A 21,889-nucleotide genomic window follows, 5' to 3' on the forward strand; every position below is an offset into this window, starting at 1 on the left:
CAGAAGAAGTTCACGCAGCACTACAAAAATGCATCCCACTCCGCAGGAGAACCACACAGGAGGCTGGGATTTGCAGGGAGGAGTGCTCGGGACTGGAGCTGCACGTCACCTGAAGATCCCTTGGAGGAGACACAAACAAGCCTTGGCAGCTGCAAGAGAGGTGGTGCACAGGGGTGCTGTCCTGCGTGGGAACGCAAAGGCTTACCTCCACCAAAGCTGGACAGCTGGCAGAGAGGACCAAGAAGACTACTCCGGACCACCACCCGTGATGCAGGATCCACAGCTCAGCAGGAGAGGGGATCCATGCAGACGGTTGTCGCTTGTTGTAGGTGCCTGTGGTTGCAGAGAAAGAGATTCCTTCTTCTTCTTGTGCAGGATGAAGAGTTGCAGTCTTCTGAGGATGCACGGCGAGGAATCTGTTGCAAAGCTGGCAGGGACACTGGATACAATGTTGCAGAAGAGTCTTCTGGATCTGCAGCTTGTAGGATCCTGGAGGGTCCAGTCGCGGTTCCGGAGGCCAGAAATTCAAGTAAAGGTTGCAGACGAGTCCTGCTGGAATCTTGCAAGCCGAATCTGAGGACACACCCACGAGAGAGACCCTAAATAGCCCTGAAAGGGGAATTGGTCACCTAACCAGGTAAGCACCTGTCAGGAGGGGGCTCTGACGTCACCTGCCTGGCCTGGCCACTCAGATGCTCCCAGAGTTCCCTGCCAACCTTAGAATCAAGATGTCAGAACCCAGGGACCCTCTGGAAGAGATCTGTGCACCACCCCTGGGGTGGTGATGGACAGGGGAGTGGTCACTCCCCTTTCTGTTGTCCAGTTTCACACCAGAGCAGGGACTGGGGTCCCTGAACCGAAGTGGACTGGTTTATCCACGGAGGGCACCAAATTTGCCTTTCAAAGCAAAACCAGAGGCTTGGGGATCCTACCCCTCCATAGCCAGTCATACCTATTTCCAAAGGGAGAGGGTGTTACCTCCCTTTCCCAAAGAAAATCCTTTGTTCTGCCTTCCTGGGCTTGATCAGATCAAGCAGCAGGGGGGCAGAAACCTGTCTGAGGGGCAGCAGCAGCTGGGCTGCCCGAGAAACCCTGTAAGACTGGTGGTAGCAATGCTGGAGGTCCTCTAAGGAGCCCCCAGAGTGCACGGAATCATACTTCCAATACTTGCAATAGTATTGGGGTATGATTCAGACATGTTTGATACCAAACATGCCCAGGTTCAGAGTTACCATTATGTAGCTAGAAACAGGTAGTGACCTATGTCCGGTACATACACAGAATGGCGTCCCAGCACTCCTGAAGTCCAGTAAAATGGTGCTGGGGTTCGCAAGGGCACCTCTGCTAATGCAGTGGTGCCCACACACACAGGTACCTGCACCCTGCCCTCTGGGCTGAGGGGGGCTACAATGAGGGTGACTTACAGTGACCTGATGCAGGAACCTGTAGTGAAACCAGGTGCGTGCACATGGTTCATGCAGACTGCAATGGCAGGCCTGCTTAACTCTTTGCATGGGCTCTCTATGGGTGGCAAAATAACTGCTGTAGCCCAAAGGGATCTCCTGGAATACCAATGCCGTGGGTACCTAGGTACCATATACTATAGACTTACATGGGGGGAGCAATATGCCAATTGTGGTAAGAAAAAGGTACAATTTAGGGTAGAGGGCAAAACTGCTGGGGTCCTGGTTAGCAGGAACCCAGTAGACGCCGTCAAACACAGTCAGACATACTGACAACAGGCAGAAAATTAGGGTAACTATGCGAAGAAAGAGGGCACATTCCTACATAAGGAGACAAGTATTGTCAGTTTGATAACTAGGATTATTTTGTATGTTTTTTATTCAGGTCTATGACTTCAGATGCCCGCAAATCCAGGGTGTAGAGTTCCTCCACTGAAGGGACCTAGTCCTTAAAAAAGAAAGCATATACAGGGTCTGTGAAGGTCAACAGTTGGGGATGGGTAGCACTCTGGGTACTACGCTGACGACCATTATCTCTATAAATGGCCCCAACGGGGGATAGGGAGGAGTTTTATAACAACCTCTTCCCAAGGACCTCCCACTTTGCAGTACACAATATTTTTTTGGGTGGCAACCTCAATACACCTCTGATCCCGGGGCTGGATCACTCCTATCCCAACAAGGTGAACCCCGCACTCCTACTGCCCTGACACAGGGGTTGTTAGTCCTAGCTTTGGAGGATGTCTGACGTCACCACCATCACCGCGAGTAACAGACACAAAAATCGATGTGAAAGTCCTCTCCGATCACGCCCCAGTGTGGCTGATGTTAGGGTCCGCTGACCCACAGAGACCAATTCCAAAGCCATTGGTCATGAACAAGGTGGTGTGCTCAGGGACCCAACCTTGCAAGATCGTATCAAAGACACAATAGTAAACTACTTTGCCGAAAACAATAATGGGGTGTGTCCCTCTTCAACCCTATGGGATGTGGCAAAGGCATTTTTCCGAGGGGAACTAATTTCCCACACTCCGACGTTTGAGTGCTCGGCTAAACTACAGAAACAACAGTTAGAAATTCAGATATTTCACACTGAGACACAACACAAAAAAGAGAGATTCAATTAGGACACTAAGAAAATTCCCAAGGCTTTGGGAGAACTTGAATGGATATTGATGAAGGAGGCAGTCAGCATACTGCTTTATGTTTATCAAACCTATTACAAACACAGTGACAAAGACTCATGGCCAAACAAGCTGCATACGATAGTGACGCGCAACCACATCAAGGAGGTCAGGGATGTGGAGGGCACGGTGCAACAAGAAACAGTGGAGATTATCGCCATCTTTAAGCAATACTACTCTATATTGTTTTGGGCCCAGAACCTAGAGGGCCTACTCCAGGACTAGTATCTACGTGACTTTATGCCCCCAAAAAGTGAGGTGGACTTGCACTTACTAGTGGACGACATTGCGCCAGATCAGGTCTGGGCAGCAATCAACAGCCTTCCATCCCGAAAGGCCCCAGGCCCCAATGGGTTTCCAGCCACCTTTTATAAGGAATATGTGTCCCTGCTGATAGGCCCCGTCACAAAGATTTTCAACTATTTATTGATGTCCGGGGTGGTCAAGGACACAATGCAGGGTTCCCACCTTACTCTTCTTCTAAACCCTGATAAGCTTGATGATCTGCTCATCTTATAGGCCAAATTACTTTACTGAATAGCAACATTAAGCTCTTTGCGTTGATCTTTGTGGCCCAGTTTCTGAATATCTGGCCCACTTGTACTGCTCCTCAGCAACTGGGCAGGAATAGGCAGGTGAATTACAACACAAGACTTGCCGTGGCGCTCATGATGGTGGTAAAGCGCTATTGTAGGGGGCTGGCTCAGTATATTGGGCACCCTGTACTGAGTCCAGGCAACCCTCAGTGATAGTGTAGGTGGCTCTGAATAACCAGAGCTCTAACGGGGTTAGCTGTGGAGAGCAGCTAAGGCTTATCCAGGAGGGTATAAAGCAGTTGCAAATACCACACAGGTCATTCAGTCAAGTACACAAAGGAAAGAACCACACCAGTGATAGAAAAATATGTAATATTTATTATAACATATACTCTAGAACTAGCTTTGTTATATCTCCTAACCGGAGATATGGTCATACAAATATATACTTAGTAAAAGGTAAGTAAAGGCATAAAATAACATGGCCCACGAGGGAGGGGCGACACCATATACTAAAAAATGGAACGGAAACATCATTCCTAACCCACACTACCACCTAAGGACCCTTAGGGGTGAGGAAGTACTAAAACCAAAAGATAAGTAGGTAGGATTCCCCAGGCGCCCATGTACCAAGTGGGAATCTTGGGTCATTGTCCATAGGCTAACATGGTTAAGTCGCAGTTGGAGTGCTCCCATTTTAGGACCCTTCCCAGAGGACCCCAAGGAAACCCATTGGGACAAGGGAGGTTGTATAGTGCCACCACCCAAGGATAGCCACCACCCAAGGATACCCAGCACAGTGGAGTACCTACATCAGGGAGTCCAGGTGCAAAGGGGTGAATTTGTGTCAGAACCTCCAGCTGAAGTCAATGGGGATCTCGATTGTCCAGCTGCTGTTGTGACCCGTGGACCAGTTCGGTGAAACCCAGGTGTGGATTTCAGAGGAAGAGGACCTAAAGAGAAAGGGAACAGAGTCCAGACCACCCAGAGGTGGCCAGGCAGTGCAGGGGGGCAATGGCCACACTTCTTGGGAATGCTACATGAAGGATGGTGGACAAATAACTACAGATGTGGAGTCCAGGCCATATAGGGGGATCCCAGGAGTTGTCCATGAGCTGTTCCATGCCGGTCATCGGATTGCAGAGGGATCAATGGTCAGCAAGACCACTAACAAGCCTTGGCAAATGCAGAGAAGCGTTGCATAGAGTTTACAGGGTTTGTGGGGACCAGTAAGGTCCAGATGACCCAACCTTGGCAGGTTGGTCAGGGCCAGCCCTCAGCAAGCAGGAGAGACAGCGGGAATCATTGGAGCACCCCAGCTGGACCCTATGGCAGTAGGCACTGGGAGTCACGAGAAAGCCTTAGCAGCACAGCAAAAAGGGATACATATGCTGCAGGAATTGCAGAGAGGAAGTTGTTCTTGGAGCTGGAGAGTGCTGGAAGGAGGCTGGCTCAGGTTATGGTGTACACCTATGGTGTGGCACCCTATACTGAGTCCAGGCAACCCTTGGTGATAGTGTTTAGGTGTCCTGATAACAAAGGCACTCTAGCTGTAACTGTGGTGAACAGCTAAAGATTATCAAGGAGGAGTGTAAAGCACTTGCAATACCACAATAGTCAGTCAGTAACCAATCACACGAAACAACCACACTAGGTGTTGCAAAAAAAAAAAAAAAAAAAGGTTTCTTTATCACAACCCTAAAGTTACTCTAACACTGGTATATCTTCACCTGGAGATATCAACACACAAAAATATAAACTTAGCAATAATCAGGAAAAGCATAAAAATACATGGGGCCATAGGGGGGCTAACCCATATACTAAGAAAGTGGTATAAGAATGGAGATGCCAAACCACAGAAAGTGTCTTAGGATCCCAGGGACTGGGGGAGTAGGAAATTACTATAGGTAAGTACTAGAAATCCCACAAACACCCATGTGCTCAGCTGTTATCGAGCTGGGTGTCCCATTAGCCAACACAGGACCGTTGCGGTTAGGTTTTTACGGATTCAGGACCCTTCCCAGTTCACTCAGAGGAAACCAATTGGCACAAAGAAGGTTGGAGAGTGCTCCCACCTGTGGATACCCAGAATACCGGAGTACCTACACCAGGTAGCCCAGGTGCATATGGGTGAAACAACGTCGGAAACCCTTGTTGGAGGCAAGGGTAGCCCCAGTTGTTCAGCTGCTGCCGCGACCGTGGACCAGGTCAGTGGAACCCAAAGGTGGATTCCGGACGAGAGGAACCTAAAAAAGAAGGGGACACTGTCCAGACCACTAGGAGATGTCCAGGCGGTGCAGGTAGGCAATGCCTACCCTCTTGGAGGTGAAGTTCCTGCAGAACAGTGAAAGAAGAAGTCCAGCTGAGGAGACCAGGGGGATGCAGGAGATCCATGGAGTCGCCCACGAGCTGTCCCACATTGGTCGCTGGGTTGCAGGAGGGTCAGTGGCCAGCAGGACCAACAACAAGCCTTGGCAAATGCAAATTGTGGTTGCAAGGAAGTTTGCAGATTTTGGAGGACCTGCAAGGTCCTAGTGATTCGAACCTTGGTGGGGAGTCTGGGCAGGCCTTCAGCAGGAAGGAAAGGTTCCCGGAGTCCCACATTGCAGGAGCTGCAGAGGGGGCGGGGGAGCTGAATCTGGAGTTGCAGAGTGCTGAAGGCTGATCTTCCTGGAGCTCTTAGATCTTCTTGGAGGAAGAGCCAACAAGCCTTGGTAAAAGCAACAGTTGTGGTGCACAGGGGTTCTGTTCCAGTGGCTGCAGCGAGGGCCAACCATCTCGCAAGTTGGCCAGAAGACAGATTTGATCCAGAGAGGACCACAGAACCACCACCTGTGAGCAGAGCCCTTATGTTGTCCGTGGGACAACAGGATCCACCAGCCCGTCGTCATTGTCTTGAGATGCCTGCATAAGCAGGGGAGTTACTACTTCGCTCCAAGGGAGATTCCTTCTTGCTTCTTTATGCAGGCAGAGCCTTGTGACCCTGGAGGATGCACAGCCATGGATGTTGCAGAAATCTTGCAGGAGCTGGAGAAACAATGTTGCAATGGGAGACCTCCTGAATGGGTATAGTCTTGTTTCAGTTCCAAAAGCATACAAGCAGCAGTTCTGGAGGCCAGGAGCAGAGGATGTATTGAAGAGAGATCCTTAAGGAGTCTTGCTCAACAAATCTTTGGACCCACTCTCAGGGGAGCCCTTCAGTAACCCTAAAAGGGGGTTGTTCACTCTCTGAAGTGATCTACCTATGAGAGGGGGCCAGGAACGTCACCTACCTGGCCTAAGCAGTCAGATGCTACCAGGGGCCTCTGCATATCTTATTTTCAAGATGGCAGAATCAACTGGCCACCCGGGAGAGCTCTGTGGACCTCCCTTTTCTTTGTGTGGTTTCGCGCCAGAGTGGAAACCCGGGGTTCCTGAACTGGTGCAAACCGGATTATGCAAGGAGGGCACCAAATGTGCCCCTCAAGGCAGTCTGGTGGTGCTCAAAGTCCCTCCCAGCCCAGAGACACCTATTTCAAAGGGAAAGGTGGTCGCACCTCTCCCTTGCAGGAAATCTTCTGTTCTGCCTTCCTCCGCTTGAGCGAAGTTCATCAACAGTGGGGCAGAACAGTGTCTGGGGTCAGCAGCAGCGAGAGCTTGCAGCCAGACTCCATAAGGCTGCATAGGCAGAACTGGGGAATCCTCCAAGGAACCCCCAGAGTAGAAGGGTTCATGCAAATAGTACTGGAATGGGTGTAGTTGCGTGATTCCAACATGTCTGATACCAAACATGCCCAGGTTCGGAGAAGCCATTATTTAATTGGACCATTTGTGTTGACCAGTGTCTACTAAATACCTTATGATGGCTTCCCCACCCTTACAAAGCCCAGAGAATGGAGTCTGGGATTTATAGGGGTACCCTGCTCATGCAGGAGTACCCTCACACTTAAGGACATGCACCCTGCCCTTGGGCTGAAGGGCCTACCAGAGGGGTGACTGACAGTGCTTAAGTGCAGTGACTGCATTGTAAGGTAAGCCTTACATTGGTGGTGAAAGGGTTCATGCATCATTTCACGCAGGTTGCAATGGCAGGCTTGCAGACTCAGTTTGCATGGGCCCCCAAGGGTGGCACAATACACGCTGCAGCCCATGGGAGACCCCTGGTGTACCAATGCCTGGGTACCTAAGTACCATATACTAAGGATTTACATGGGTGCATTAGTATGCCAACTGTGGAGTGTAAAGTTTATCAGCAACCAAATTTAGAGGAGAACATAGGCACTGGGGTCCTGGTCAGCAGGATCCCATTGGACTACAGTCTTAACACACCGACACCCGAGAAAAAAGTGGGGGTAACTATGTTATAAAGATGCTATTTTCCTACATGCTGGAGGCTGGGGATTCTTGGAGCTAGAATTTTTTAGGAGGTCTTCAGGCTGAAGAGTCAAAACGCCTTGGTAACAGCAACCACCACCTGTGTTGCAGAGCTCTGGCGAGTCTGTGGGACAGCAGGATCCACAAGCCGGTCGTCGTTGCTGAGGTGCCTGCAGATGCAAGGGAGTGATTCCTTCACTCCAAGGGAGATTCCTTCTTGCTTTCCAAAGTGCAGGCAGAGTCTTAGGGACTCTGAAGGATGCACGGGCACAGGGTTGCAGAAATCTTTGCAGAACTTGGAAATAAAGTTGCAGTAGGAGCCCTCCTACTGATTACAGTCTTGCTCTGGTTCCAGTTGGATCTTAAATCTCACCCCTTCTAAGAGGCATGCCTACATGACTCAATGGGAGAGGAATTGGACATGGACATTTCCGAAGAGACTTGCAGGGCTATCAGACCGAGGCTTCCAAGTCCTCCATAATAAGGAGAATGCCTCCAAAATAAGCAGGGTGTTTGGGGGCTCAGAGTCAGGCTGACAGAGGTGTGGGGATAGGGGCACTTTTCTACACATCTGGTGGATATGCCAGCGGGTTTGGAAGTCTGGGGAAAAAGGGGGCAAAACCTCCTTGCATCTCCCTCATCCAGTGGGGAAAATGTCCTCTATACCATACGTTCTAACACTAATGTTTCTTTGCCCAATGACCCACTATTGGGTCTCATGGGAGACCAGGAGGAACACAGAACCTTCAACGACCCCTCAGGGGACGCTAATCTCCCACCTTCTCCTGGCCGCACACGTGTGGCTCAGACGTGGAAGCAACCTTAAGCACCTTTGCTTAATATGTGGTGGGGGAAGGTGTGGTCAATCCATGTTACGGAAAAACTTACACCAATCATTTGTGATAGAGTCGCAACATTTGATAATACCTGATGCCCCTTTACTACATATTTGGAGAGAATGCAAAGCACAGGGGAGATACACAACATGACAATGTTCAAGAATTTAAGGGCTTCAGGGGTGTGCGAGATGCCCTTTTTTGAAGAGGAAAAGCTGGTTCCCCTCAGCAGAGCAATATCATTAAGTAAGTGTCATGCTGGTACTTAGTGACTCATGAATCAAGCGAACAGAGGAATCTCTCACAGGCCTGGGCTCAGGTCACGTAACGCTATAAGTGCTTGTATTGTACTGTATTATGTTATCCTGTAATCCTAACCGCTACATGTAGACTATCATAATGTATTACAATGCCGAAGTGTGTGTGTCACAAAATGTAAAATAAAGCTGTAAAAAAAAAAAAAAAAAAAAAAGAAATACAATGTTAACAAGCAGCCTTCTTTGGGGGTTAGCAGCTAATTGGAGGTTCCTAGGATGCTTTACAACAAAAGACACTCACTTTGGATTTCATCACTTTGATATTCAGCAAGACGCAATCATGCTCACCTCTTTGTCCTTGCTGTACTTGCCCTGGTGGAGCTTCTTATATTTATGCAGACGAAGCATGTTGTGAAGTTCTTCTCGTGAGAAAGCAAATTCATCATCGTCGTCGTCATCATCATCATCATCATCACTCAATGAATCTGTATCACTGGAGTCCTCACTCAGCAGAACACTCTGATAAAAGAGCAAACATGACATCACATGATCCCAAACCAACAAAAAAACCTGCTGAGCTTTTTCGATCACCATACAGGAAAGTGTTCCCAGAAAGAAAACAGTAATATAGTTGGGTGGACAGCTGTCAGTAACAATAACAGCAATGCAATTTTCCTCTGACATTCTGAATAAGGTTGATTCAGAGAGTTCCAAAACAAGCTTTCTGCTCTAAACTACAGAGGCCGGAGAAACTGGGGTCACCTTATCTTTACAGATGGAGTACATATTTTTGGTTTCAGATCACAGCTCTATCATGGTTTTTCTTTTGCCTTGGGAAGCCATGGGAAAGGCTTCTCATTCCATAAATAGCATGCTATAAAGAAAACACTAAACATTCCTTTGCTTAGATTTTCATGGTCTCTTATTTTGGTGTACATCAGCAAAACCACTCACTATTTGCTTGACTGGATTGAAGACTTAATGCAAATGTAAACAAAGGTCAAGAAGTGGAATTCCAATGTCTTTTATCGGTCCAACAGGTGCAGGGTCTTTATGTCATAGTATAAGGTGAGTTCTAGCTGTTAAATCACTGGATTGGAAATCAGTACTCATACAAAACGGATCCCTAATCTCAGACAACATGAAATTAAGTGTGCTCTACTAAGCAGGACTAAAAAAATAAGAATTTCATACCTGCATGAGGACAACTATACAAGTGAGTATTATTATTAGCCTCCAAGGGCCACAACTTAATTACCATTAATGTTTCAAGTCCAAGGTCAATGTTCATAACAACCACTGGCAAAGCCTCATTGCTCTGCCAATGCCTTATGTTAATGCTGCACAGCTTTGGCAAAAAACAAAATGGTTTTGCCAAGGTAGGTACATTGTCAAAAAAAAGACATGCTGATGCAGCTGTGTCAATCTGGAAGCACAAGTTTACATCACAAATAATTCGCGTGAGCTTACAGAATGATACCAGTTCCATTTCTTAAAAACTATTTTAGTTATTTAGCAATCCAAAATAGCAAACGCAATTTGGATCCGTAAATTTAAAAAAATTATTTAAGATGCGTGAAAAAAATCTTCTTGCACCGCAAAGTAGCCCTGCAGCAACAAATAAAATAATTATGTAAATGACTTTAAGGGGTTCGGGTAGCAACAGAGGAGTGGGTGGGTAATAACAGGGAGTGGGTTGGAGTGAGGGAGCTATGAAGTGGTTTAAGGTTATGCCTGGGAGAGGAAAAAAATAAACAAAGAAAAGTATTGGAGGGTGTGAGGAAAGCAATGCATAAGCTTATCAACATGTAGGGCCTGGGAGGTGGGTGTTTGGTGGGGAAGTAGTACATGAGGAAGAAAGACAGAATACACTTGTACTGATTAAATGCTGAAAGAAAAAGAAAAAAGTAGTCCCTGAATGTGGGCAGTGGAGGAATACAAGACAGCCAATCAAAATAAGTTTTAGAAGGCTGACATCTAGGGGTGGAACAAACACAAGAAGAGGAAGTCAAGCCATTGCAAAAGAACCAAGCAAATGAGATTGCCAATAAAGTCAACCAGGGGTAAGCAAAGGGTGGGCTCTAAGTCCACTGCAAGCTTTTGGTATGGTCCACAACACGTCTTTCGCAAAGAGCTATAAGCTGTTTGGCAGACGATACCTAAAAATAAATGAATTTAGCATTGATAAGAACATCAATGGAGTATAAGTTCTAAGTTAATCGGCGTACAGGAAATCATAGCTCCACTCTACTGATATTTGGTAAATTAAAGCTCATGAAGACTTTGGAAAATGGGAGTGTACAAATATAGAATAAACGTTTTACACCACTCAATATATTCATAAGTAGTCCTGTACTTCTAACTTGTCATCATGCCAAAGAACTTATTCAGGAGACCCACGCAAGGTAGCAAGGAAAATCATACATTAAGGAAAGGACAAGGAACACAAAAGTGGTCACCAACTACATTGGTTCACAACCTGTGGTCCGGGGTCCCTGGGGGTCCAGGAAGCCTCCTTAGGGGTGCGCGACTACTTAGAAATTAAATATTAACAGATTGATAAAGTGTATATAAATGAAGTGGCTAAATGGGCAATTAAAAAAATGTAAACGTACTGTAAACGTCAAGGAATTTGAAATTGAAGGCTAAAAATTAAATTCGTATCTTCATATTGATTAGTGGGAGCAGCACAAGTCCATCATACAGAATATTGTAAGGCTGATGTGAGGCTTCAATTGAATTTAGAAATACTCCAACCTCCCTATTAAAATTACATATCATTTTTTGTATTTATATTTCTTGTCAAATTAAATAAAATCCGTTATCGTTAGTGTATCAGTTTCATGAATGCTGTTTCTGTATTTTTTGTGTATTATTTTGCATTTCAATTCATCAAACATGTTTAGGCTGGTGTCTCCGGCTTCCAGTAATGACTCAGTGGAGGGCAGGTGGGTCCCTGAATTCCAATAACCATACAGTAGGGCCCACTGGGTTCCAGTACGGATAATGTAGGGGTCCACAGAAGTCAAAAGGTTGGGAACCACTGACCTAACAGATAGTGGATTAGAAGCATCCAGAGTTAAAAGATCCTGCTCTTCCACTGCTCAGTAAGTATCTCTGAGAGCAACTCCCTCTAGCAAACATTCTACTGTAAATATGCTTTCACACCCGTAGGGAAGCAGTTCTCAATATCCACCAGAGACTTTTTTGCTGCAGCACTGGCTAGCCCAGCACCCAGGATGATAGGCCCTGTCCCCAATACAGCTCAAGAAACTATCTGGTAGCTACTGATCACTGAATAGCTAATAACTATATAGGTTTCTAATTCTGGATCCTGTAGCTTGTTAGCATCCATTTCACAAGATTTAGCAGAAGAATGAAAATTCCAGCTTTAACTCCATTCACGTATAGATATTTTGCCTACTGACTTTTCACCTCAAATCCCTCTAGAAAACCAGAAATTGCTCACCTTTAACCACTTTCTGCTCTTTTTCAGCTTGGAAAAATTGTACAGGTTTCCTTTTTCTATCTTTGGTTCTGTTTAAAAAAATACAAAATCACAATCAGATGGTAAATGAGTGTACAACAGACAATAGAAATGAAATGCAATATCCAAGGACTCGGGCATTTCAAACATACCCAAAAGAGCACAGAACCTGATGTCAATTATATAGGAGAAACATCCCTTAGTTATTTCGCACCTGGACTTAGTAACCAAAAGCATCAACAGCTGTGGTGGCTGTAGCCTCTCAACACTTCTTCACACTTAGCCTTCAAATAATCTGTGGTTCACTCGTCCATTTCCTTACCAATTTTTATTAGCATCTATACCTTCCAATTGATTTTTTTTTTTTTTACTGTGGAGTGAAGAAGGTGCAGTCCCTGATCTCAGCCTTGAAACAAAGGTGGATTCCTACATGAATTACTTCTAGAAGAATCTTAATTACCTTATCTGGTGACCAAAGACACTGTTACAGTAACACTCTCATAACAAAATCAAATAGACTAAAAACAATATTACTAACAAAATTAATGTACACAGTCAATTTAGGTAGCAGTAGTGACAAACATCAGATGGTGACAGGCAAGAAGAAATACACATAGTAGCGCATGCATACAGTAGGTGTGGTGGGGGACAATATACCCATAGAAGTTTGAGCAGTGGAAAAAAGAAGACCATATTTTTATTAAAAAGACAAACTGGAACCACTTTAACAATATTCTTTACAAAATGTGCATTGGAGCAAATCAGACAAAGCTGAGAATGTAACAACGTATGCAGGTCAGGACTATATGAATATCAACATACTGTTTTACCAGTGAGCAAAAGGGAAAGGTGAAGTGACCTACTGATGTAAGGCGCACTCCAATAGCAAACAATGACCCCAGTGAGATGTGCATCTTGTTTTCATTGTATCAGGTTCTAATAAACTGAGGAAGCAACACTCCGATTGTAAAAACATTTTTATTTTATTAATGATCTAATCTTATGCCGATTGTGTGATTTCCTTTCATGTGATGAGTTAATGTGATTTCAAGCTCAGTGAATGCAGCTATTCCAATGCGTTTTTTCCAAACTTAATGGAACAATTTGATTGTTTCATGCTAGAGTCATTTCTTCAGGGCTGCAGGCAATGAAACAACATTAAAATAAAATTAGTATTTATACTTTGTGTAAAGAAATGGCTCCCTGTTGCAGTTACCCCCCACTTTTTGCATGATACTGATGCTGACTTGACTGAGAAGTGTGCTGGGACCCTGCTAACCAGGCCCCAGCACCAGTGTTCTTTCACCTAAAATGTACCATTGTCTCCACAATTGGCACAACCCTGGCACCCAGGTAAGTCCCTTGTAACTGGTACCCCTGGTACCAAGGGCCCTGATGCCAGGGAAGGTCTCTAAGGGCTGCAGCATGTCTTATGCCACTCTAGGGACCCCTCACTCAGCACAGACACACTGCTTGCCAGCTTGTGTGTGCTGGTGGGAAGAAAATGACTAAGTCGACATGGCACTCCCCTCAGGGTGCCATGCCAACCTCACACTGCCTGTGGCATAAGTAAGTCACCCCTCTAGCAGGCCTTACAGCCCTAAGGCAGGGTGCACTATACCACAGGTGAGGGCATAGGTGCATGAGCACTGTGCCCCTACAGTGTCTAAGCAAAACCTTAGACATTGTAAGTGCAGGGTAGCCATAAGAGTATATGGCCTGGGAGTCTGTCAAAAACGAACTCCACAGCTCCATAATGGCTACACTGAATACTGGGAAGTTTAGTATCAAACTTCTCAGAATAATAAACCCACACTGTTGCCAGTGTTGGATTTATTAAAAAATGCACACAGAGGGCATCTTAGAGATGCCCCCTGTATTTTACCCAATTGTTCAGTGCAGGACTGACTGGTCTGTGCCAGCCTGCTGCTGAGAGACGAGTTTCTGACCCCATGTGGTGAGGGCCTTTGTGCTCTCTGAGGACAGAAACAAAAGCCTGCTCTGGGTGGAGGTGCTTCACACCTCCCCCTGCAGGAACTGTAACACCTAGCAGTGAGCCTCAAAGGCTCAGGCTTCGTGTTACAATGCCCCAGGGCACTCCAGCTAGTGGAGATGCCCGCCCCCTGGACCCAGCCCCCACTTTTGGCGGCAAGTCCAGGAGAGAGAATGAGAAAAACAAGGAGGAGTCACCGGCCAGTCAGGACAGCCCCTAAGGCAGAGGTCTCCAAACTTTTTAATGCTGCACCCCCCCAGTTGAAAAATAAAAGTCATTGGGCCCCCCTCAGAATTTTTCACAATTATTTTATAAACATGGCAATGTTTAAATATGTCTAAACCTATTTAAACATTGCAGTTAAGTACTGTTACCTTTTTAAAACTGCAATAACATGCTTCTGCTTAAAACAAAGGCCTGTTATCTGTATAATATTTATTTTGGCCAGGGTCTGGGGCCCCCCCTGGGATCACTTGAGGCCCCCCTAGGGGGGCCCGCCCCCCAGTTTGAAGACCTCTGCCCTAAGGTGTCCTGAGCTGAGGTGACTCTGACTTTTAGAAATCCTCCATCTTGCAGATGGAGGATTCCCCCAATAGGAATAGGGATGTGCCCCCCTCCCCTCAGGGAGGAGACACAAAGAGGGTGTACCCATCCTCAGGGCTAGTAGCCATTGGCTACTAACCCCCCCAGACCTAAACACGCCCTTAAATTTTGTATTTAAGGGCTCCCCAGAACCTAGGAACTCAGATTCCTGCAACCTAAGAAGAAGAGGACTGCTAAGCTGAAAAACCCTGCAGAGAAGACGGAGACACCAACTGCTTTGGCCCCAGCTCTACCGGCCTGTCTCCCCCCTTCTAAAGACACTGCTCCAGCTACGCTTTCCCCAGGGACCAGCGACCTCTGAATCCTCAGAGGACTGCCCTGCTCTAGAAGGACCAAGAAATCCCGAGGACAGCGGCTCTGTTCACCCAAGACTGCAACTTTGTTACAAAGGAGCAACTTTAAAACATCTTGTGTTTCCCGCCGGAACCATGAGACTTGCTACTTTGCACCCGACGCCCCCGGCTCGACTTGCGGAGAACAATCACTTCAGGGAGGACTCCCCGGCGACTGCGAGACCGTGAGTAGCCAGAGTTGCCCCCCCTGAGCCCCCACAGCGACGCCTGCAGAGGGAATCCCAAGGCTACCCCTGACCGCGACTGCCTGTTCCTCAGATTCCGACGCCTGGAAAAGACTCTGCACCCGCAGCCCCCAGGACCTGAAGGATCCGAACTCCAGTGCAGGAGTGACCCCCAGGAGGCCCTCTCCCTTGCCCTGGTGGTGGCTGCTCCGAGGAGCCCCCCCTTGCCTGCATCGCTGAAGAGACCCCTTGGTCTCCCATTGATTTCTATTGCGAACCCGACGCTTGTTTGCACACTGCACCCGGCCGCCCCCGTGCTGCTGAGGGTGTACTTTCTGTGCTGACTTGTGTCCCCCCGGTGCCCTACAAAACCCCCCTGGTCTGCCCTCCGAAGACGGGGGTACTTACCTGCTGGCAGACTGGAACCGGGGCACCCCCTTCTCCATTGAAGCCTATGCGTTTTGGGCACCACTTTGACCTCTGCACCTGACCGGCCCTAAGCTGCTGGTGTGGTAACTTTGGGGTTGCTCTGAACCCCCAACGGTGGGCTACCTTAGACCCAAACTTGAACCCTGTAGGTGGTTTACTTACCTGCAAAAACTAACTAACTCTTACTCCCCCAGGAACTGTTGAAAATTACAGTGTCTAGTTTTAAAATAGCTATATGTGATTTATGTGAAGACTGTATATGCTATTTTGATTATTCAAAGTTCCTAAAGTACCTACCTGCAATACTTTCATTTAAAGTATTACATGTAAAATTTGAACCTGTGGTTCTTAAAATAAACTAAGAAAATATATTTTTCTATACAAAAACCTATTGGCCTGGAATTGTCTGAGTGTGTGTTCCTCGTTTATTGCTTGTGTGTGTACAACAAATGCTTAACACTACTCCTTTGATAAGCCTACTGCTCGACCACACTACCACAAAATAGAGCATTAGTATTATCTCTTTTTGCCACTATCTTACCTCTAAGGGGAACCCTTGGACTCTGTGCATACTATTCCTTACTTTGAAATAGTGCATACAGAGCCAACTTCCTACAGACAGGGTTGTGGAACTCTTGCAGAGCACAAGACGGATGATCAATCCAGATAAGACACAAGGACCTCTCAAAATGTAAAGTTTCTAGGAACTCGGTGGAATCAGGGACATAAAGGGGTGTTGCCACAGGCACAACAAAAGATATTAAAATTTGCCACACCCCGTAACAAGCAGGAGACTCAGCGGTTTATTGGATTGTTTGGCTTTTGGAAACGGAACAGCCCTCAATTGAGTCAGATTTGGGCCTCTTTGTACAAAGTGACAAGAAAGAAACATGTGTTTGAATGGGGAGAGCAGCAGCAGTGTGCATTTGACTTAGCAAAGGAGGCGATTCAACAGGCTTTGTACCTACTGCCAGTATTGGAAGGAGACATTGAATTATGCTAATTGACGCATGTGACAAAAACAGGGAAGGAAAAGGGTGCCCCTGGGTTTCTGGACCAAAAAGCTACCAGATGCTGGAGAGTAATATACTCCCTTTGAGAAACAGTTACTTGCATGTTACTGGGCTCTAGTGGATAGTGAGCAAATGACCGTAGGTCATAATGTAATTCTGAGACCCCAATAATGCAGTTGGTCATGAGTTCACTCAAAACTCACCGAACAGGACATGCAAAGGAAGCTAGTGTTATAAAATGGAAGTGGTACATACATGACATGGACCGATTAGGACCAGCAGGGACAGTAGCCCTGCATGAACAGATGGTGCAGGATTATGAGAGGGTTCAGGAGGTATCAGATGTAAAATAATTACCTGTTAGGTGGGGCGAACCATTTGAATGCTTGTCCCCTGAGGATAGGAGGCATGTATGGTTTACCAATGGTTCAGTAAAAAATGTGGGGGCCAAAGACATGGGAAGGCAGTGTCATGTAACCCAGTCACCAAGAAGTTGCTGTCCACTACAGGAGAAGGGAAGAGTATTCAATATGCAGAACTGCATGCTGTATATCAGGCACTGAAACAAGAATTACCTGGGACCTGTCACATTTATACGGATTAGCCACCTGTCGTCCCACATGGCATGCACATAACTGGCAAATACATTCCAAAGAGGTGTGGGGCAAAGAATTGTGGCAAGAAATTTGGGAAATGCTAGAGCAAAGTACTGTTACAGTGTATCATGTAGATGCCCACTGTCTCACTAGAACGATGGTTTAATTCCCTTGCAGAAGACAAAGACAAAATCTCAGAGACAGAAGTGGCGACACAGGATTCTAACTTAGTGGGGATGGCTAAGTGGGCGCACCAAAAATTTGGACATCTGGGAGAGAAGGCCACTAACAGGTGGGCAGAGATTAGAGGGATGCCCATTCCCCTAGACTTGATAAAACAGTGATCATGCAGTGTCCTACTTGTCAACACACACAACAGAGATCTGTCCTGCAAACTGTCAAAGGTCAGATTGGGAAAGGGAAGTTGCCGGCGCAGATATGGCAGACTGATTACATTTGGCCACTACCGAATAGTCACAGGTATCAATACACCTGCATAGTAGTGGACACTTATTCTAGCTACCTGGCTGCAGTCCCTCGCAATAGTGCCACTCAGTTTAACACTCTACAAACTCTGTACTTGTTAATGTTGCATTATGGAATCTCACTCAAAACCCAAAGAGACAACAGGTCACATTTCAAAGGTACATTGGTGCAAGATTATTGTTCACAACACAATATTGAGTGGATTTATCACATTCCAAATGACCAACAGGCTGTGGACTGATTGATAAAATGAACGGCTTACTGAAAGCCCAATGGCGAACATTATCAGATGGAACTTAGAGAAACTGGAGACAGCATTTAAATGAAGCAGACCAAATTTTGAATAACAGACCTCTGACAAATGCAAAGACCCTTTTATTGCAAATGTTGACCCCAGCGGTACAGATACAACCCCATATAGCAACCAACACAATCATGTATTGGAAAATAACATCAAGAGCCTTAGCTCCTTACCGAGCCACACCAGAATCTTCGGGTCTTGATTTACATGCTATAATTGTGTACAGACTGAAACCAAGAGACATGTCACTTCTTGAAACAAGTGTTGGAATACAGACGCCCCCAGAAAATTTAGGATTGAAATGCTCTCAGACCTGGGTTGGAACTCAAAGGTATTCAGGTCTGGGGGGAAGTGATTGATGCAGACTACTAAGGAAAACTTAAGGTTATCCTTTTGAACAGTGGAGACACTGACTTGATGATACCACCCAGAGACAGAATTGCACAGGTCATCATTATTCCAGTGCATGGAAGAATAGTTCAAAAGAGGACTGCCCCAACCCTTCCTACAGTACCTGGGGAGGAAGGTTTTGGCTCAACTGACAAAAATCCTGGTGCTAAGGTGTGGGTAGAATCGCTAAATTGTCGTCCTGAACCAGCAGAAGTCATAGCAAAAGGCAGGGACAATATATTGCTAGTCATGAAACCAGTACAGGACAAGTGGGAACATGTACCAGCTGATGAATGTTATTTGCAAGAACGATCATACTTGTTTCTTTTACATATCATACTGCAAGGTGTCTTTGTGCTGCTTGTACCGCCTGGTCGGTATTCGGGTGTGTGCATGTGGGACTGTGAGTGACCGAAAGCCCCCAGCTCCGCAGTGATTGACCAACTGCGCCAGTCGACACCCATCTGGCACAAGCCGTGCTGAACAGATCGGATTTCTGCATGACAAATTTGAAAAGTACAGTTGATGTTATCTCAACTTGCTTGGTTGCCATACTGACTCCTGACAGTGTGGTGATGCAAATCTTTAATGCCACCAACAAAGATGGATCAGTTCAAGAAACTGAAGTGTTGTCACACTTTACACCTTATGTGTACTGCAGTTTTTGCTAAGAGGTAACAGATGAAAAATATGACAATCTAACCCACTGGATTATTTACAATATTACTATCGGTGATGTTTGATACCACCTAACTTGTGATACTTACAAAATCGGAAAATGTGCTCAAATGCACCATGAAGCAAAAATGGGGTCTCCTGAAGAGATCCAGTTGGAACAACAAATACTGGGTCAGCTTAGAAACCATAAAATGTGTAAAAATATGAATAATGGCATGTCTTGCCAACACACTGGGACTGCTGCTAGTCACATCAAGCATGTTAAATCACCACTGGCATGGTTGTACTCTTGTGGAAATACCACCTATACGTACATTCCTGCCAATATAACTGGAGGACCATGTGCTTTTATGTGGTTGGGACTCATAATGTTTACATTTCAATCTGTACATACTCGCTATCCAAGGAAACAGTTAAATTAAGCGAAGACTGTGATTCTGAAATTTAGTTATTATCTAAATCAGAATATGTGAGCTTAAGTATTTCTATAGTAGGCGTTCCAGGATTACCTGTTTATAATACCTGAGTTATTAACAAGTTAGCCTGTTTGATGGTTAAGAACATCAATCACACCTCCATTGTCTTAGCTGAATTACTGCTTGATATACAAGGTACTAGAAAAGCTGCACTGCAAAAGAGGGCTGCCATTGACTATTTGCTCCTAAAGCATGATCATGGCTGCTCAGAATTTGAGGGCTTGTGCTGCTTTAACCTGTAAGACCACTCTATATCTATCCAGTCTCATACTGACGCTTTACATGAATTGGTGAAAGGAGTAGGACAAGATGTTGACAAAGTGTGGTGGGATTGGCTATTTAACTGGTTACCTAATTTTGGGCAACTGCGCATTATTTTATGTGGAATTCTTGTAGTGAGTTGTATTATAATAATGCTATGTTGCTGTGTACAATGCATACCTAACCTACTTACAATGTTTAGAGCGAAAAAGGTTACTTTTAGACCAGTATGTTATGAGAGTAACTGGTCAAAGGGTGGAGTATAATGCTATCTGTATTTAACCACGGACTCTATTTTGTGCTTAGCTTAGCTTCAGATGCTGTTACATCGGTGGCGCAGGTATTTTTCCACGCACAGCTTGTTTTCTACACAGAACATGTTTATGCTCTTCTTCCTAGCATAAGGTTACACGTGTTGGAACAAAACGCGGGGGATGTGGAAGGTACATGGTAAGAGAAGGCTTTAGCCTGGAATGTTTCCATCAAGAAAAAGTACAGCTTCTCTGTCTCGAGAATGTGCATCGGGCAGGGCCTGTTCCTTTGTGTGTTTTCGAAGCAGGCCGAGTACAGCGAGCATGAATTTCATGACTTGCGCAAAGGGAGGGGAGATTGCCAGAACCTTCCTCTTGCATTAATTTAAGGTACAAAAGGTGTGGAGGCTTGGCACTGAGTTAGGAGTTCTCCTGAACGTGGACGCATGCTCCAGGGTAAAATATCCCATGTTGGAAGGATCTCCAACTGCTTCAGCCGTTCAGGGCTCCTTGGCTTGATGTTGGTTAGGATGATGAAGTCAACCCCCATGGTGATGAGTTTTCATTCTTAATTATCTAGCTTTGCTGTGCGCATACATAAATATATATATATTTCTCTCTCTATATATACACACACATATACATATATATATATATATATATATATTGTAAAGAAATGGCTCCCTGTTGCAGTTACCCCCCACTTTTTGCCTGATACTGATGCTGACTTGACTGAGAAGTGTGCTGGGACCCTGCTAACCAGGCCCCAGCACCAGTGTTCTTTCACCTAAAATGTACAGTTGTTTCCACAATTGGCACAACCCTGGCACCCAGGTAAGTCCCTTGTAACTGGTACCCCTGGTACCAAGGGCCCTGATGCCAGGGAAGGTCTCTAAGGGCTGCAGCATGTCTTATGCCACCCTAGGGACCCCTCACTCAGCACAGACACACTGCTTGCCAGCTTGTGTGTGCTGGTGGGGAGAAAATGACTAAGTCAACATGGCACTCCCCTCAGGGTGCCATGCCAACCTCACACTGCCTGTGGCATAGGTAAGTCACCCCTCTAGCAGGCCTTACAGCCCTAAGGCAGGGTGCACTATACCACAGGTGAGGGCATAGGTGAATGAGCACTATGCCCATACAGTGTCTAAGCAAAACCTTAGACATTGTAAGTGCAGGGTAGCCATAAGAATATACAGTATGGTCTGGGAGTCTGTCAAAAACGAACTCCACAGCCCCATAATGGCTACACTGAATACTGGGAAGTTTGGTACCAAACTTCTCAGAATAATAAACCCACACTGATGCCAGTGATGGATTTATTAAAAAATGCACACAGAGGGCATCTTAGAGCTGCCCCCTGTATTTTACCCAATTGTTCAGTGTAGGACGGACTGGTCTGTGCCAGCCTGCTGCTGAGAGATGAGTTTCTGACCCCATGCAGTGAGAGCCTTTGTGCTCTCTGAGGACAGAAACAAAGCCTGCTCTGGGTGAAGGTGCTTCACACCTCCCCCCTGCAGGAACTGTAACACCTAGCAGTGAGCTTCAAAGGCTCAAGCTTCGTGTTACAATGCCCCAGGGCACTCCAGCTAGTGGAGATGCCCGCCCCCTGGACACAGCCCCCACTTTTGGCGGCAAGTCCAGGAGGAGATAATGAGAAAAACAAGGAGGAGTCACTGGCCAGTCAGGACAGCCCCTAAGGTGTCCTGAGCTGAGGTGACTCTGACTTTTAGAAATCCTCCATCTTGCAGATGGAGGATTCCCCCAATAGGGATAGGA

General features: G+C 46.1%; 1 protein-coding gene across 1 annotated transcript in view; it reads right to left on the bottom strand.

The window, feature by feature from the left end:
- Positions 1-21,889, bottom strand: part of INO80 (INO80 complex ATPase subunit) — a 626,594-nt gene that overhangs the window by 506,178 nt on the left and 98,527 nt on the right. The window contains exons 4-5 of the mRNA XM_069208609.1: positions 12,099-12,166; positions 8,978-9,148 (exon numbers count right to left, since the gene is read on the bottom strand). Of these exons, the coding sequence (XP_069064710.1) occupies positions 8,978-9,148; positions 12,099-12,166 (239 nt within the window). The remainder of the gene's footprint in view (positions 1-8,977; positions 9,149-12,098; positions 12,167-21,889) is intronic.

Source organism: Pleurodeles waltl, chromosome 9 (assembly GCF_031143425.1).
Source record: "Pleurodeles waltl isolate 20211129_DDA chromosome 9, aPleWal1.hap1.20221129, whole genome shotgun sequence".
In the NCBI taxonomy this organism is placed as follows: domain Eukaryota; kingdom Metazoa; phylum Chordata; class Amphibia; order Caudata; family Salamandridae; genus Pleurodeles; species Pleurodeles waltl.